General features: G+C 44.1%; 1 protein-coding gene across 1 annotated transcript in view; it reads left to right on the top strand.

Annotated features, from left to right (window-relative positions):
* The window catches only part of LOC140999356 (calmodulin-binding transcription activator 1-like), a 256,093-nt gene that overhangs the window by 160,592 nt on the left and 76,829 nt on the right, over positions 1-18,672 (top strand). Inside the window, exon 5 of the mRNA XM_073469709.1 lies at positions 3,886-4,021. Within this exon, the coding sequence (XP_073325810.1) occupies positions 3,886-4,021 (136 nt within the window). The remainder of the gene's footprint in view (positions 1-3,885; positions 4,022-18,672) is intronic.

The raw sequence follows: 18,672 nt of genomic DNA on the forward strand, positions 1-18,672 counted from the left end.
AGACGGGGGAGGGAGGCTAGAGCCCAGCTATTACTGCTACACCGGCTCCAAAATATTTCAATCTCTATATCCCTTTTGAGAAGAATACATCCGGCAGCACAGAATTTTTACTATTATAAGCTGGAGTACCAATAATTAAAATGCTGAATGCTTGTCTTACACTTGAGTACACTTGATATAGTTGAGTAGTTTTGAGTCCAGTAATACAATAATAGCTTATTTCATGTATTATAAGTAATATACTGAGGACATCTACTGTTTTTTTTACTGTTCTATAAATAGCTAAAGTTGCCAAGAATAGGTGTGTACTTACACAACATGCATTGTGTTCTGCATAAATGTCAGAAAACCAAAAAGTTCCATCATTGTGTTTTCACATTTTAGGATTTTAGGATGATTCACCAGAGCTTTGGATTCTCCACACTCATTGCAGTTGAAGGAGGAGGATTTGTCTCTCTCTGTCTTTTTCTATTTTAGCTTACTCAGTCTCTCTTTTTAATTTCTTTCACATTGGAAAAAAAACCCACGACACCCACTAACATCTGGCTTTTGTCATTAATTTGAATGTGTATAATAGACATTTACTCCTGGGTCAAAAACACCTGGGTCGACATGCTAATTTTCCCCCCTTGTCAGACATGATGCTATAACATGTGTTGAAGTTATGGCTGCTGATTTGTTCACATCTTTTAACCCGTCTCTGCTCAAGCAGCCCTCGAACATAGTTCAGCCAGTGCTAAGTTTGAATGATGAAGAAGCGAGATGTCTCACTCCATACTATTTCCATCATCAGCTCCATGTGAAAATGATGTGTCTAATCTAGAATGTTATTGATTCAGACCTTTTAAAGTTTAAAGTCTTCTGGATGCAGTCTGATAAGGTATATGATCTGCTGCTTGCTACTGTTCCCTGTTTTTTTTTTTTTCAGAGCATTCTTGAATGTGTCAAACAAGAGAAAAAACAGAAAGGCATACTCATCTACTTGCAATGAGAAAGGTGTCCATCACCTATTTTTAGCATTTAAAAACCCACACATTCACGCTAATTTTGGTGTAGGAGTGCCTATAGGCCTTTAGACAGTCAAGCTGAGCCTGTCAGGGTGTTCTCCCTGCCTGCGGGCCAGGGCTCCCCTGCTTTGCCTTTGTTACCCATGCTGAACACGTCACCAACCTCATAAAACCCCCACCCTCCCTCGACTTTTTCAAATGAACAAATCTGATTGAGCGAATGCCATTACCTGGGTAAATGAATGATTCCTAAAGGACTGGACAAGGCCTAACACCACCCTGAGGGTAAAGCTTATTATCGCTGCAAACTCCAAAGAGGAGCGAGGCAGCTGTGGAGCTTGTGTGCACTTTGTCAGAGGCCTTTATTTCCATATTAATCTGCCACATTTAGGCATCTGAGACAGAGGGCCTCCTGTCACGCTTCTTTGATAACAGAGCAGTTAGCTTTTTCCCCTCATGTATAAATATGTATAATTCTGATAAGATTAATTGAAGCGCCTAAGTATACAGTGGTAGGAGATGAGTGGGAGGGAGGGAGAGAGAGAGAGACAGCGGGAGGGAGAGGAGACATTATATTGCCAAAGCGTGCATTTTAGACTGGCCTATGCCTCAGACCTACTCCAGAGTGAGTGCCTAGGCTCTCTCCTCTGGGTCCAAGTGCCTTGAATTGAAAATAGCATCCACCTAACAGTCCCTCAAAAATAGCTGAGCGAATAAGTTTTTGCGCAGAGCCGATAAATACGGCGTGGAGCCTCTGACACCGAAGCCTCACCCCAATTTCCAGTGCTCGGGAGGAGATCAGATAGCCCCGTGTCATTTGATTTTCTGCCTTATCTCATCTGCACCCATCTTTTTGTCTCAAGCAGTGCTACATTTTAAGAAGCACACACTCCTTGTATCTTTTGAAGGACAAAACCCAGAATGATACTGAAACAAATAATAGGATCACGCCTTTAGAGAGAGGGCCATTCTGGTGTTTGATTGATACCAAGTGCTGATGTTGGCATGTCAAATGAGCGTCCTTCAGGTGACATTTAGGATGCAAATCTGTACAAGTACATGTTGAGATTTCAGCAATCTGCAAAGTTCTCAGTTCATGAGTGCCGTTTATGATCACACCTCCAAGATGGGTGACATTACAGATGCTGTAAAGCAGATCACAATTTATACTTCTTGTATATCCCATACAGCCATTGAGCAGTTCCACTTTTCAAACTGACCAATAAAAATGTCTGTTTAATAGTTGTTTTCTGCAAAGTATGCTGAGTACGAAACAAGAGAGGGCAGTGAATGAGGAGAGGACAGCAGGAGAGAGGGAGGTGTGGGATAGTGGAGGTGAGGGATCCTGAGACAGATGAAACGAGGGGGAGAGAGAAAGCAGAAGAAGATTTGGAGCGAGGGAGGAGACAAAAACATTCCCTAGTGCACATCTTGAGTTGACTGACGGCAAGAAGAGAGGCTGTAGCGAGGGAAAAGGGAGGAGGAAAGGAAAGAAAGGGAGATCAGAAAGGAGTGAGCACGTCAGTGTGTGAGTGGCGTCTCTCATTAGAAGGTGCTGTCAGGGGCCACAGAGGGGGACTGCAGGGACCCCACCTCCCCCTTCTCCTCCCTCTCCACTGGCCCCTGAGATCCGGCCGGGAAAATGATTGATGAGTGATACCAAGATAAACATGCGCCCTGGCCCCCATAGGCAGCCCTGCAAAATGATGCATGCAACGTTATAAATAGACCTTGTGAGAAAAAATTACAACAAACAACAAAACAACGCAAAACAACCGTTGGGTTTCCTCATTTTGAATATTGTTACAGAAGACACAAATCAGCCCGGCTTTTGTTCTTTGCTTTGATGAGAGTTCCTCTAGTTTTTCATGTTTCTTGTTTTTTATATGTTTGTGTCTGAGTGTGTGTGTGTTGTGTCCATGCATGTGAGCAGTGAGCACAAGGCTAACAAGGCTCACCAGCTGACTGGATGGTTAAGCCCCCCTCAACAGTTACACTGCTTCCTCAGCAGCTTGGGCAGGCGGCTTTCCCACTCATTCACTGTGAGGCACCAAACACTCAGGCAAACCTGTTCTCATTTGGGAGAGCTCCAAATCATAGCAGCTGTGTGTGTGTGTGTGTGTTGGAGGAGTGCAAAAGTGTGTGGGAAACTGATGTGCAGTGTGGCATATGTATGGATTCATACTCATGATACGTGGCCACTTCACAATACACACAAATACACACACACAAAACTATGTCCAACTGCTCACTAATTGTTGAGTAAGTCATAAATGTTTTATGCTGCACTTTCTGTTAATGTTTAACACTGAGCGCCAAATGCCTCTATTACAAATCGAAGTGGAAAGGCAGATTATCATCAAATAGTTACATTATATCATTATGAGCCTACAGGCTGTGGTCTGGTGGAGGGAGAATGAATTATGAATGGAGTGTGAGGGAGGATCTTCTCTTACCCCGAGGGACTTCCACCACCACAACTCATTTAAGTTGGATGAATGAGAGATAAGGATGGAACCCACCCCCACCCCCCATTCTGCTTGCCTTACACACTGGCCTTCATGTAATTTACTCCGTGAGGAGTGTCACTTCAGCTGCTCGGAGCACACACACTCCTCATTGCGAGAAATGTATGCTGAAGGGTGCTTTGTTCATTGTCAAACTGTGCATACCAATGCTGAAAAACACCATAAAGAAGTCTTGTCATCTAAGTCACTGGTGCATTTTCTGCCTGGCGCAGACTCGTGTCGGGCCTCTTTGTACATCTCTAAAATGAGTCCCTTAGCTGTGCTGTAGCTTTGCCTAAAAATTCTTCTCATCTCATTTCATCTTTCTCTCTTTTGCTCTCCCTCTCTCTGTCCTGTCTCCACGGATCCAGGCCGCAGAATGGGTCGATGATATTGTACAATAGGAAGAAGGTGAAGTACAGAAAGGATGGCTACTGTTGGAAGAAGAGGAAAGACGGGAAGACCACACGGGAGGATCACATGAAGCTGAAAGTACAGGGAGTTGAGGTGAGTGTGCTTACAAGAGTTTGGATTTAGAGGGAGTGAATGGGGAAAGAGACGGGGTGGGGGTGGGTGTGGGGTGGGTGAGAGCCAACCTTCACCCTGACACAGACAAACACAGGTCTACATAGAGCTCTCCCCTGGCTGTAATGGAGACAGTCACATGCTGCAGTCAGCCTGTGTCTCCAAGGAGCCTTACCAAGAAACAATGCGGCACAACAATAGTTTTCCCTGGGAAGCCAGTGGAGTGGAACCGATTGTTTGTACCTTATTAAGGCTCTGGATGTTGCCTTTGCTCCAGAGAGCCTACATTAATCTTGCTGGCTCAAAGCAGTGCTGTGGAGCCAGCGTTCCCTTACCTCACTCCAAGTCACTCCCCATACCAGCCGCTGCCATAAAAGGCCCAGTTGTATCTGTCCTTGGCTCACCTAGGCTCAATCTTGCTCAACCTGAGGTGTTGGCAATGCAATGTTGGCACCCCCGCTGATTTATCAGCAGGCCCATATATGAGAACAGGCAAGTCTCAGCCCCAAACTCCTTCACTTCCTTTGCTCTCAATTGTACTGAAGTTTGGGTCCAGCACTGTTATTGTGCCACAAGAACAGATGCCACAAGCACAGGAGTTGAGATAGAGCAGAGATGTGAGGGTGGGTGAATTTGTGCACACATGCACCCACACAAACACCTGCACACAATTCACGCACATGTACACATAACCGGGCGCCTCAGGGAGTGGTGCTGTGAGTCTATGTCACACAGTGTGACAAAGACAAAGCTCAGGCATTCTCCCAACAGGGGCTCTGCTCTCTGTTTGTACTCCTCCAGATATTTGTCACTCCAAGAAAATGGCCTCTTCCTTCGCCTAGCCAGCTCAGTGTCATCTCAAGTCCTGCAGAGGCCTGATAACCTGGTGGGACTACGCACATTCATCCTTTTGGACTGTTACATATTTCTCCTGTTTCTGACAGTCCTGGCTTTACAGAAGGTTTAGTCAGTCAACTTGAATTGATACAGTTATATTAACATGTGAATCGGGATTATGTACAGCAATGTTCAGTGTGTAAACTCGATCTTAGCCCTTCCCCATTGAATACAAGGAAATCTGTACGGACTGGGATTCAGAAGTGATTCAACCCCTTTTTTCTGGTTTCCTGAAAAAGGAGCAGGACTACCATTTCTTACTCAAATCATTTCCACTGGCAAACACATTTAGTCTGTTGTATCTGATTGGCAATTGCCCGAAATGTTTGTTGGGACGCAAGACAGAAGTAAATTAAGATGCAGTTACAACTTAGCTCTATCCAGGTTCAACTACTATTGCCCATATGTTGATTTCCTGAGTATTAGTTGGCTCCTCTCTGGTAAACATTGCCTGTACCGTTATTACAAGAACCAGCTATTCCCCCAAACCAGTTATAAGCTATGCTTATACGTTTTGAATAAACATTTGTCTAAAGCAGAACATTTACAAGAAAAGGGCCAACAAATGTCAGTTGAAAATGTCCGCATATCGGCACTACTTCTGTGTCTGCTTTATCATCTAGGCCCACTTCAGTACATGCAGAAGCACTTCCCCCCAACAGAATACTGTACTGTATGCCACTGTCCTATTTTCCAGCATCAATGCTGGTCAATGCTCCAGAAAAGCAGAGCCACTCTCTCAACTGGCACATCACAGCTACTGCATCTTTACTACTTCTCTCGTCCAGATAGATAGCACGTGTTCTTCTGTGGTCTTGTAGCTGTCACGATGGACGATGAGAAACATACTGTTATGTATAAAAATACCCAGACCTCTGCGACCAGAAGTCCCAGCTTTATAAGAATAACACAAAGAAAAGATATTTCCTGGCGAGCCAGAGCTGAAGAAACTGGCTCTTAGTGAGGAATCACGTGAAATAAAAGACTAAAAGAGTCTTGAAACCAGGACAGCACTCAAGATGCACTTTTTATGCTACACATTGTGTTGTATATGCTGTTTGGTCCTGTTGACTCGCCACGGCATCAAAAGGTGCGCATGTCACAAACAGAAGCAACAATGCTGGAAATAGAAAGCGGGCAGATTTGTTTATCATCCGACCCTTGGCTGTTTGAAGAAGGAGCTTTTCTTTACACCTTAGTCGACTTTTGACATGAACATTAAGTAATGCACTGGTGACTATTACAGTATCTTATATCCATCAGTAGCTCTAAGTATTCAGGGGCTGAGATGCAGTTATCGAATTACTAAACCTGTAGTATACAGCGTAGAGTATACAACAGCATAAGATCGAGGGTGGACTGAGGCAACATGAGTCACACACATAAAGACTGAGGGCTCTTCCTTGAGCTGTTGGGAAAAAGTGTGACTGTCATCCTGTGATTTTATTCTGTGAGCTTGTATACGTTGTAACCAGTCTAATTTACCAGAGCTAATTGCAGCGTGAGCAGCAGAGTCAGTGCAAGGTGTGAAGGTGAGCATAGTGGAAAGAGAGAGAGCACAGGAAAAACTGAATCAGGGCTGCAAAGGAACATTTAAAAATGCATAGAAATTAGATCATAACTGCTATTTCCCATACTGTACATAAAAATACAGTGCACACATTGTCTGTGTTGTGTGTTTTTTGTGCACATATTCAGATCTTGCAGCCTTGGAAGACCTGAGTCATGTCCTTTAAACACCTCACCCGTCAAGACTGACACAGGTGATCCATCACCGCTGTAACAAGCCTGTGATGGGATCCATGACCCATCTTGCACAGTCACGTTTACTGTAAGCACATACAAATGACTTGGCCCTTGCCTTCTGCTTAGTGAAAGTATGAGACCTCAGGAGAGGATAAAGAGCTATCTATTTCTGCATACTACTCTGTTTAGAAAGAGAAAAAGAAAGATCCATTTAAATACATAATTCATATCATACCTTCACAAGGCAGAACACAAAGAGTTGACATAACTTGAACATAACCTCCCTTGTTTTACAGGAGAGTCTTTACATCACTCATGCTGGCCTGTAGCTGCTCTGATTCCCCAGCCATCCAGTGCTTAATAGAGGTCCTATGGTTATTACACGGGCCAGGTTTAGTGCACAGAGAGGACAAGTGTTGTGGGTGGTTCAGGCTAGTGATGTTCAGTGGCTCCAGCGGGGGAGAGGCTTTAAGTCCGGGAGTGAGGGGCCTTCTGGGGCCTGCAAGAGGCAGCCTAGCGTGGCAGGAGTAGATGTCAGCGTGTGCTGCTGCTGTCCTGTCTGCTCCGCAGTGCTGGCTCAGCAGCCCGTGTAAACCAAGGCTCTACTCTTTTTCTCCCTCCCTCTCGCTGTCTCGACCTTTTACACTTTTTACGTGTCTCTCTGTGTCTTTCATTGCTTAGTCTTTTAATTCTTTCACTTGATTTTTCATTGTCCTGCACTACTCCCATCTCTTTTTCTCCTAACTGCCCCCCCACCCCCTTTACTACCCTCTAAGTCCACAGTCCAGACGGACAGAACCTTGAGTTGGGCGGTAATGCTCCCTGTTCCCTAAAATTGGAGCGCAGGGCATGTTGCGGCATTAGCGCTTAACAGGCCGTGAAATAGCAGCCTGCCTTCCTGACGTCTCCCCCATCACTCCAGGTGAGCTGGCCAGACGGCTGGATAAATGAGCAAGCAGCACCCCCAGCAACCAGCATGCGTTTGGGGCACCTGAGGAGAGATGTCCATCAGTGATTATCTCACCAAACCCTGCTTGTACCAAGCTCAAGTTGTTTGCCAGCTCATGGCCATGGCCAAACCTCCATCGGGATCCTTGAAACCACACTGAAGATGTCCAGTGGCTGTCTATGAGTCAGGATCCTCAGCTACACCAGGTTTTGATTGGCTTTATTCTCACACAGAGTGATGTCATCTTAATTCAGGCTGTAGGTCTCACATAGCTCTAGCATCCCCTGGCTTCTCGCTGTGAAATAGCAGAGACCTCAGACACATCTGCTTTGACAAACTCCAACTGATCTGTGTTCTGCTTCTTGTCAAGCTTCTACCCCAACGCTACCACCTCTTCTTATCTGATTAGCTGTTAATGTCGACTCAACCCCCCCATCTCCTCCACTCCTCCACCCCTTCTATCCTTTCTCCCCATTATTCCTAAGCTTTAATAAACTCCCTCAAACGCAGATCGATTTTCTCTTAAGTGAAGGTGGCAGTGCCTCTGACTTATTTCATTACCACAGGCTAATTATACCGATTGAAATGAGCTTCTCTTCTTAAGGTGTGCCGTGCTGCTCTGCGCCCCCATGCTCCCAAGACTTTAATGCCAATACAGTTCTCGACCAATTCCCTAACTCCCATTCCTGCCTCAGCTCCACCCCACCATCCCTTCACCCAGCCCTCTCACCCATCGACACCTAAATAATCAGCGGCTGCGTCCTTAGCCCCCGTAACTTGTCATTTCATGTTGGATCCACCCTAATGTGTGATTTCAACTGTGCAACTGTGCAATGAAGGAAGGTAATGGAGCATGCTGGTGGCTCAATCGCCTCTGTTCATTGATAATAATGAAGACAAATGTCAAAACATTAGTTGCTAATGTTGTAATGGAGTGGATGCTAGTGGATGCGCGCGGGATGCTACACTGCATTGGCTTTCAATATCACATGACCTTCAACATTTAACTCCTCATCTTATTAGTAGTCTAGCCTTTCCTTTTGCAGCAAATCAAACACTTTTTGTCCATCGAAGCACATTTATACCTGAACTCTCTTGTGGCATAGCTTTATATTTATACTTTTTTGTCTGCTAGTTAGAAAGATGGTGGGAACAAATGGCGTTCCTTCATTTTATTGCCATCTCAGTGGGTTGCATTGGTAAGTTATAATCAAACTAGTGGCATATCTGTGAAATAGAGTTGCTTTGGGTGGCTGTATGTGTATTCAGTAGCAGCGGTAGCACTGATTTACAGATGCAGTGGCTGATATCACCAGATTGTGAGGCCAGATGTGAGAGGGCACTAAACAAACCCCTGTTTCTGAGAGGAGGTGACACTATGCATGCTTTCCCTCTTGCCCCTGCTCCAAGTCAACTGTGAAATTAAGATCAGATTACTGATACAGGCAATGCCCAAAGCAAAAAAAAGTTTGTTTTCCATTTTTATTCAAACTTATAGGCTGTCTTTTAAACAACAGTCAGCTGCCTGCTCTGTAAAGACAGTAAATCGATTACTGTTTCCATTGTCTTCTCTCTTCTCCTGGAGCCTGCTTTGTTATTCAATATTTTTTTCCTTGCCTTGGAGCTCCTACAGCGAGCTCTTCCTTTTTGAATTACCTGATTGTGGAGGAGTTAAGACCAATCTGTGTGTGATATTTTATAGAACTGTTACCATGGTTATAACTCCTAACCTTCTGCTCTCACATATAGCACCATACTTGTATTGTGTATTACTATAATGTAATGGATTCTTAAACCAGCTACTATTCTTGCAGTATGCACTGGTTTTTGAGGCATTCAAACAAAAGCAGAATTTGTAGGATGCAAACCAGTGTACCTCACATACTGTGTCCCACAATGCAACATGCTGGAACAGTCACAACAGCCAGTCAGGGGAACAAAACTCAATCAACAATGTAGATTTCTAATATTGGCATTTTTATTAAAATTGTTGATGAAACAAAAATTTGCATTTTCAGAGTTGAGAAGCTCAATAAGAGGAGATAGACAGCTAGCCAGCAGGCCAGTAAGACTCACATATCCACATAAGCACATGACGCAGATGGCTTCTGCAACTGTATTTTGAATTTTGTCATTACATTACATTTATAACAAATTGTTTAGAACTTATGGAGCTTTTGCCAAGGGGTAAAACGTTGTCGATATGACCAATATGACCATTAACAAGGAACAAAGATTCCATCAGGCAGCACGTTTTGTTGAAAAGCAGCCAGTTTGATTGAATTAATGTTACGCCTCCAAAGCAACAAAAATAACTTATTGGGTGAACAAGCTCCAGCTCACATTACATTTGCAGTGAAGTAATGTGACAAAACAAGTACTGTACTGTTGTCTAGTTCATTAATGCTAATGCGAGGGAACCTGGAAAGAGAGAATAGGAAAAGCGTCATATTCTAATAATGAGCAAATCACAGTGGATAAAAATACAATCATGACTAAGGCCTTTAAATAGAAATTGCAGCATTTAGCTTGAGATGTTGCCATGCATGGGAGGTAGGTGATTGGTTATTGTGTGATTTCTTTTTTTTTTTTTTTTTTTTTTCACCCAGCACAGAAGATTAAAGCAGTGATCCTCACCCCGGCATAATGGCTTAATGGGGGTTGTTATGTTGTTATTAGCGACTGAACCAAAGCCTTCCCACATGAACGCCTTACCCCCAGCAATGGGAGTGTCCACTTTACCCACGGTTTTCCTTAAAGACCGCAGTAATTAGTTTTCCTCTCTTACTTCTCACAATTGCCCAATCACTCAGCTGCAGTTAAGCCCTCAGCCTGCCTTTCATGCTGACCCCGCTATCACCATTTCAATCCAGCAGCCGGTTTCGAGGGGGCTAATTTTGGAAAGGTTGCTGTGGGGAGGGAGAGTAAAAAGGGCCTGTTGAAAAGCTGTGCATTACTGACAGCCTCCATAATTTAATTTACCACATGTTGTCACATGTTGAAATGTTGTCATGGTGAGGCATCTCCACAGGGGTCACCTTCTTTATTGTTATTTCCCTTTTGGGAAGGAAGAAATGTCCCCAAGAAAACGGCCTGAGAAATATCAGATATTTTTGCAAAACCTGAGGACTTTGACTTCCATTTAAAGACTGGTTTTGTGGAGCCCCCTGCTGTAGCCACCCTCCTCCCTCCTGGGTTCCATTGAAAAAGGAAGAACTGTCCAGCAGCTGCTTACACCTTCTTCATTGTTCATGTGGTAAATAAAAAATCAGAAGTCTAATGGAGCACGATAAAATGAGGGAGCAAAGATGACTTGAAGCCATGTGACTGTTTTCATCCTATGGGGACACTTGGCACAAAAAAATCTTTTGAGACAAATAACAGGAATGCTTCCCAGTCCTTCACATGTCACTCATTATCTTCATTAATACTGCTGGTGCACCAAATCAAGTGCGTTTGCCAGTGTTTGATATATGTAACCCGCATGGGAAGAGTACAGCAGAACCAACACCAGATATGCAAAGTAGGGGCGAGAGGTTTGTAGAAAGGGTGAAGAAAACAGAGAGCTGCAGGCAGTGAGCAGGCTTTACGTGACTCCGTGGTTTGCTCTTAGTGTGTGAATTCTCCTTTTGTTTGGTCTCGTGAGCGAAATGCAGATCCCTGGGCAACATAAGGCCTGGGTTTTATGTTAATGAGCAACTTTCACCAAGGCTTCTGCTGCCTGCTACAGTTTCTCAGATCCAGGCCAGAATACTCTGCAGAGATTCATACTACTCAGAAAACACCACCAAGTGAGACAGTGCGCAGTGTTTTGCACTCAAAGGCCCGCTCTGGTCTAGACCTCAAACCATTGCTGGATTCAGTTGATTCACTTGAATTTAAAGGTAGGAGTTCAAAGGAAAGCAAGTAGTTTCAGCATCAGTCATATTCTCACCTCCTTCATGTCAAGGTGCAAGTTCTTTGCAAAATCTCTGTTTAATGATCTACAACCCGCTTTTGGCTGTTTCACACATTTCTGGGGCATTTTGGTCTCCAGGCAAGGACCACAGTGTCAGCTGAGGTCTGAGTATTGAGTAGAGTCAAATAGTGGTTTTCTATTCCTGAAAACTTGTAAAATGTATTGTATAGATTGCTTGAAATGCCTCGGATATCCCTTCAGGATTCGCCTTTTACTGAATCTGCGAATTTCCCTTTCTCCCCATCTGTCTTTATCTTCTTCCCTTTCTTCTCTCTTTCCTTCTCTTTTTTCTTGCCTCCATCTGCTTCTTCCCTTTGAAAAAGCCGCTTACTCCTATGGTCTCCATTAATGTGAGGGCCATTCCTGTAGAGAAGGCAGACCCCTATGTCAAGAGCAGCAGTTTTCTTCGGGTTCTGTAAGGCCTTGGCAGAATCATCTCTTCTTTCCCCTGCTGGCTCTGGAACACTTGGTTCTTTTAATATCCTTCAGATAGCGAGTGCAGTGCCGGTGTTTAGGATACTACTATACACGAAGGGGCAAGAGCATTGAGGAGGAATCATCCAGTGACATTATCTCCTTCTACTCAAAAAGGCAATTCAGCTGGTCCCACAATTCCACACGAGCTTTTCTGCCTCATCCGCAAAAATATTTGTCTATTGACGTGTGCAGCGGGATGAACTTGTTATACTCAAGCGTCTCGCTCATCGGCTACCTTTATCTTCCTTTTTGCTTGACTGTTTATTCTGCTGGCTGCTGCTCTTAGTCTATGTATTATTAACCAGCAACACAGAGGTTTAGATGTAATTTGCTGCTGTGTTACATTTAATAACTGCAAAATCAAAATGTAGCATTGCTCCAACATTCACTCTTCAAAGGAGGTATAATGAGTGGAGCTGCAAAGTTCAAAGAGAATGGTTAAGTGTTTGTATAGAATTATACAGGGTGTGCAACTGTGCTCTCCTCAGAGTGATATTGAAAGGTTTGATATTTTACATGAAAGGTTGCTAAAGAGGAGTTTAACACAGGAAACAGGTTTAACCCTACTGCTTTGGGCAACAGAGGAAATACTAATGCAGGTAAAAGTCTCCTCATTAATTGTCTTGTCTTGTAAGTTTTGTTAGTCATAACTTCCGGCCTTCTATTTGTCTTCTCCCTATCATCTTATATTTGTATTGTGTTCCACATCACTCTGGCTGATACATCCGTGTTCACCTTGTTCTTTTCACAGTAATCTGAATAGATGCTCGCTTCTGTGTCCTCCTGTTTTTTTTATTCCTCTGCGTTTCTTCAATTTTGGTTGATTTTCAACGCTGTTTCTGTTTGAGTTTCCTTTTTGTTTTGCTCTCTTTTTTCGGGTTGTCGTGTTGGTATGTATTTTTTGTTGATAGTGCTGAAATAAAAGGCAGCAACAGACTTTTGTGGATTTCTATTGCGCATTTAGATGTGGAGAGAGAATGAGTCATTTGTTTAAGCCCAAGGGGGTGCTAAGCTTGTTCTGCATTGTGTGTCGACACTGGTCCCCTGGTAATGTCACTGTCACTAAAATAATGATGCATGCATGTAGACAGATGCACTGACATGCACAGAAACCCACAAACCAGTTATTGCATCTATGTACATTTGTTTAATTTTGCTGACAGAATCTCAAGGGTAAAAAGTCTTGTTATTGTATGTATGTATGCCACATATGAATTTCCACACTGAACGTACACATGAGCAGATATAATAAAAACTCATTTCATAAATGGCGCCTGTAATTGCCAGAAAATTACATTTAAAGAGCTGAAAAAAAAATCTCCTATGTGATAAATGAAAATGGGAGAGATAAAAATGAATCAAAAACACTGTAGACTGTGGAAAATAAAAAGACTGATGAAAAGGAGAGGAGGGAGCAGGAGAGGCTTAGAAGGTGGATGGATGGTAAGGGAGGAGGGAGGGTGGGGAGGGAGGGAGGAAGGGAGAGGCGAGCGTTGAGCGGAGAGGAGAGAGAAAGCCGGAATGAACGATATATAGCCTCTGGCAAACAGAAAACAATTGTTACACTGCCTCCCATAACCCACTTCAACCTTAAACAGCAGATTTTTTTCACTCAATTAATTTCTACACATTGGAGCAGGGGCCTTGGCTGAAGCTGGGCTTTTATGTGCTCCTGCTGCTGCAAGGCCTATACACATCTCTGTCTCTCTCTCTCCCCTCTCTCCAGCTTTCCTTTTTTTTCCACCAGAAAATGAACACTCTGCATTGGAATGGACTGGAACACTTTGAGAGATGAAGCCTGAATAAACAGGGAAATGTTATGTATTGTAAGAAGAGCACACACGGAGATGATTGTGCTTTGATTCTGTAGTAGGAAAATAAATGCCTTTTAACCTAATCAGTAAGAGAGCAGAGCTTCATGCAAAAATAATACTTCAGCTGCAATTCGGCTGAATGTTTTCCCAATTCATCAGTGATTTTCATTGTGCATTAGCTGATGGAAAGCAAGAACATCATGACAATCGACTTTGAATGTTGATTCAAATTTAAAATCCTGTAAGGATATTTACAAAGACCCTAAAAGAAAAAAACAAGATTTTCTTACAAAAGATTAAAAACAGTAATGATTGGAAATAATGCGAGTAGTTATAATAATAATCACACACAGGAGCAAACCTGGCCGTTGTGGCCCTGTGTAGACAGCAGGTTGACTTCGTGCCTGAGGCCAGAGAGAGAGAGAGCAGGCAGAGACAGATGGACAGATAGATAGGGGAGGGCATGACTGAGCTGTGTCTGTGTGTGGTGAGTGAGGCCCAGTCGGAACAACATGAATCATGGCTCCAGTTGAGAGAGGAGGAGATCAGATCAATAACAGCCCAGAGGAGGGAGAAGAGTGAGAGAGAGAAAGAGGATGAAGGGAGGACACAGGAGGTGTTCATCACTGGACCACCCTGAATCCCAGCATGCTCTCTTTTTCTTCTTTCACAGGCTGTACAGTTAATGTATTGAGCATTGAGCATTTTCTTGGTGGAAACTGAAACATAGGTAGATGCAGACAATGTGCTAATGTGTGATTTATTGATTATTCAAATGAAGTCATGTACTGTACAGGCTATTCATGATCATCCTTTGCAAAGAAATTTAAGGATTCCCTTGTGTTCATTTCACTCCAGCAAAGCGTTGACCTGCACTTAATCTAATGAGACACACTTAAAGTGCATTTCCAAATATTACAGTCAAATTTTGCAGTGTGCAGTTTTATCAGTTGAAAGGAAAGCACTCAACGATTAATTTTCCTCTTGAACCCACAGAGCTTGTTTGATTGTGCATGTGCAATTTTAGTTGCTTGTCTCTACATGTATAAAGTGTGTGTTTCCGTCCAGTACATGGGGAGTGCAAAGCCTCAGCAGTGGTCGTTTCTCATTAAGTGACCAGTGTGCCTAAGGGACAGACCTGATTTTACAGAATATGTGTGTGTGCCAGGAGCAGCCACAGAGTTAGTGGCCAGTGTTGGAGAATGTTTCTGGTTGTTTAAGCATGCTACACACACAAGAGTAAGATGGCCAAGCGCTCCTCTCCACCATTGTACCGTGGAACAGGCAAGCAATTTTTCTCATCCCTCCTTTTTTATATAATTTGGTCGATAAAGGTGAAGGACGTTTCATCGCTATTTCTCCCTCCCGCCTCCCTCCTCCTTGTGCGCTCTGCTCTGTCTCAGAGTGAAATCCCAAGATAAAGCTCGGCGGCGCTCCATGTTTAATGGAGCTTAATCCCACAGATTTGAGATACGGAGCTGTGAGGTAATTCCCTCATGCCCATCTTCACTAACACAGAATGGTCATGTGACCACCTAACTCTGCCCCCTTACTAGACACAGACAGACAGGTGGACAAATGGAAAACAAAAAGAACATAACTCTGCCAAGGACAAATGTGTTACCTTTTTGAAACAATTTATCAGGAAAAGGGCTGTGCTTTTTCTCAGGATCACACGATGCTCACCATCTCATCTGCTGTTATTTTCTGCCATACTTTCCCTTCAACTCAGTTAAATGTGGTCATGTTTACTTTAGCTGGTCAGTCAACCTCCCTCTTGATGGGGGATTTATAAATTAATCTGCAACACAGAGACGAATATGAGCCAAAGTGTCGAGTTTGGAGAGTCATAACTGAAAGCTTAGTGTCCACAGACAGGACTCCAGCCACAGCATCGCGTCAGGACGCTTGGAGAGAGTTAAGAGGGGTTGGCTGGTTTGAGACTATTTGGAGAAGCCATGTGCTGGGAAGTATTATACCCACCAACAATCCTCCTTAAGTGATGAGCTGACACTAAGCAATTTACTATTCACCCTGCCAGAGAGAAAATATTTTCAATCCGAGTGCATAAAGCTCCCATGGCAGGCAATACGCCAAACCATCTGACACTTTTTGTTTCAGAATAGCCACTGTGTGGTTCAATTTACCCAAAGACATGCTTGTCAGGCCCGCCTGACATGAGCTTCGTTGTCAATGTGTAAAACAGTCCGCATGGGTGATTGCAGAGCAGCACTGGTTGTTAGTGGTAGTGAGTGAGGTTTGAGAGAAAGTAAATGTGCCTGCTATCTAATATTCCTGTTTTTAATATTTGCTTAAAAGGATGCTGAAAGCAAAAATGAGGAAACAGGCAGCTCCACTTATTTAATCAGTATTAGTACGAAGACTCTGTGGACTACATGCAACTCCCCACAGATTTCCTTGTCCGCTCTCATTCCACCCTTTCTTCCTTTTCCTATTGTTTTCTGCAGTGTTCTCTTATCTTCTCCTGCCTCCTACCCCGCCTTTATTGGTGCCTCTCAGGTAAAGGACACCTAATTGTCATGGGAGTAGAGGCAAACCACAGAGTGAAAAACACAAGAACACTGTGTAGTTATTGTCCAAAACAAAAAACAGGCAGGCTTGAGCACCCAGAAAAGCCACATGCACATAAGGCATCAGGATGTCAGTGTACTGGGGCAGAAGCTGATTGTTTGTTTATATGTGTGTGAGTGTATGTTTCTGGCAGGTGAAGGGGCACATCGTCCTTTGTAGCCGCACTCTCTCTGGCACTGTCACTTCAAAGTCTCAATCGCTTGCCATTCTGGGCCCCAACCACTGCCGACGCAGCCAATCCACCCCTGCCAAGGTCCTCTTCATCCCTCTGCTACTGCTCTTCTCTCTCCTCCTTTGCATAATTACCCAGGTAATTGTGGAGTAATTGACTGCATCACCTGCTCCTAGGAAGCTCTGGCATTGTTTAATAAACAGCTGGAATATGCGCCACATGTTGTTGGAGAGCAAGAGGAAGCACATATTGGGGCAGAGGGGGAGGGCTGGGGATTGGGAAAGAAGGTAGGAGGAGGACTGAAAAGAGTTGGGTGGTGGAGTCTGAAATAGAGGCGACGACACGAGAGTGTACACATGCTAATTTCCCCAAACACAGACACACAGATATAACATTCTCTAGGCAAGTCCTGAACTTGTTATGCAAGGTGAACATATTATTGCCTGTGGAAAGATTAGTGAGGGAGAGGGTAATGAGAGTGGGAGATGGATAGATTTAGAGACACGGGGAAGAGAAGAGGTAACATAAAGTGAGTGAGAGAAAGTTTGAGGCATGAGAGATAGATGGAAGGGGGGAGCGAGAAAGGAGTGAGGGGTGAAGCGAGCCTCTCCGGGCTAATGACATTAAGGAGGTCTGATGAATCGACACCCGCTGAGTGTTATTGACGTCCCCTGAGCCTGCCCAGGCAGATCCAGCCTCCTAGCCTGGGTATTGGCTAGCCCTGCTCCTCAATTAGACTGCCTGATTAGATTCCCTCGGTTGTGCCCTCTCGTGGGGTGAGCAGGGTGGCATGATGGATGTGATGGAAGGGATTATCAGAGGGGGGTGTCACCCATGCCCCGCCTGGGGGGCACCAGACGATGGGTTTGACCAGTCGTCGCAGGGGCGTGTAGGCGGAGGGCAGGGGGCGCGGCGCGAGTCTCTTATTGAGGCTGTCAATCATTGCCTCTTACAAGATAGAGGCTGTGTCTCTGCACAGAGATGCACAGGAGTAATTACTATTCCATCTCACTTGGCATCTAGATATATGAGGCTGTTCACAACCACTGACCTCACGTGGCAGCCCTTCACCATCTTTGAAATTGTTTGAAAATGCTCCATTTACATATCCTGTCCTTCATTCACTAATCCTTCGAAGAGGGACTCAGAATGTAAGTGTGCTCACATACTTCAGATTCTGTGGTTAAGATTTAGTGTGCTTTTCATTTAGCAAAGTAAATGTGAAAAATGCTAAAGTCTTCAGAGTTAAGTTTGTGTTCCTACATTAGTCCCTAATGTTGAAGACTTTGGCTAGGATATGTCCTTAACCCTATTCTCTCCACTCTCTGGAAGTGACAGTTTCTCACAACCATTCATCAACATCTTGGCTCTTGTGGTGCAAAAAATGGGGCAAGTCAGGTAAGTGTCCCAATTCAGCAGTTTTGAAAGGCAGTAACTAATGATATCTCAGGAACGGGGGCTGCTGCTGTTTCCGTGAGAACTTTCCTTCCTGTTCCATTGTGTGTTTGTGTGGCTGGATAGCTAGCTAATGGCCTGTCTCTGATGAATTAGGGGGTCTGACACCCTGCAAACACACTCTCCCAAGGTCAGAGCAGCCCACAGATTACCATATCCGGGGGCTTTAACAATCTAACACAGCCTCAAGTCAGTCGGATGACAATTGAGTCGAGCACACAAGAAGATAAGGCAGTTGGAGAATGGGGAGGGGGGATTTGGCTCCAAAGGAAGAAATTGCTTTTAAAGTGGAGAAAACCTGCAGTGATCTCTGCTGCTGATGTCCCCAACTGTGGCTGTGATGCCAAGTGTCCATTTGTGCATCCCTCTCAGTTGCACTTGCAGTCGTTCACTCGACAATGTTATCCCTTTTCTTTATTGAAAGCTGGTATTCAGCCCTCCAGTTTGTGTTAAAGAGTCCTCTTACACCCAGCAAAGTGCTTAGTGAATGTGCTGTGCCAAGGCACTTCCATATGTCTTCACAATAGCACCAAGTTGTTTTCAAATACAGCATAGTATAATGTTCCATTAAGC

This window comes from Pagrus major, chromosome 7 (genome assembly GCF_040436345.1).
Source record: "Pagrus major chromosome 7, Pma_NU_1.0".
Taxonomy (NCBI): Eukaryota; Metazoa; Chordata; class Actinopteri; order Spariformes; family Sparidae; genus Pagrus; species Pagrus major.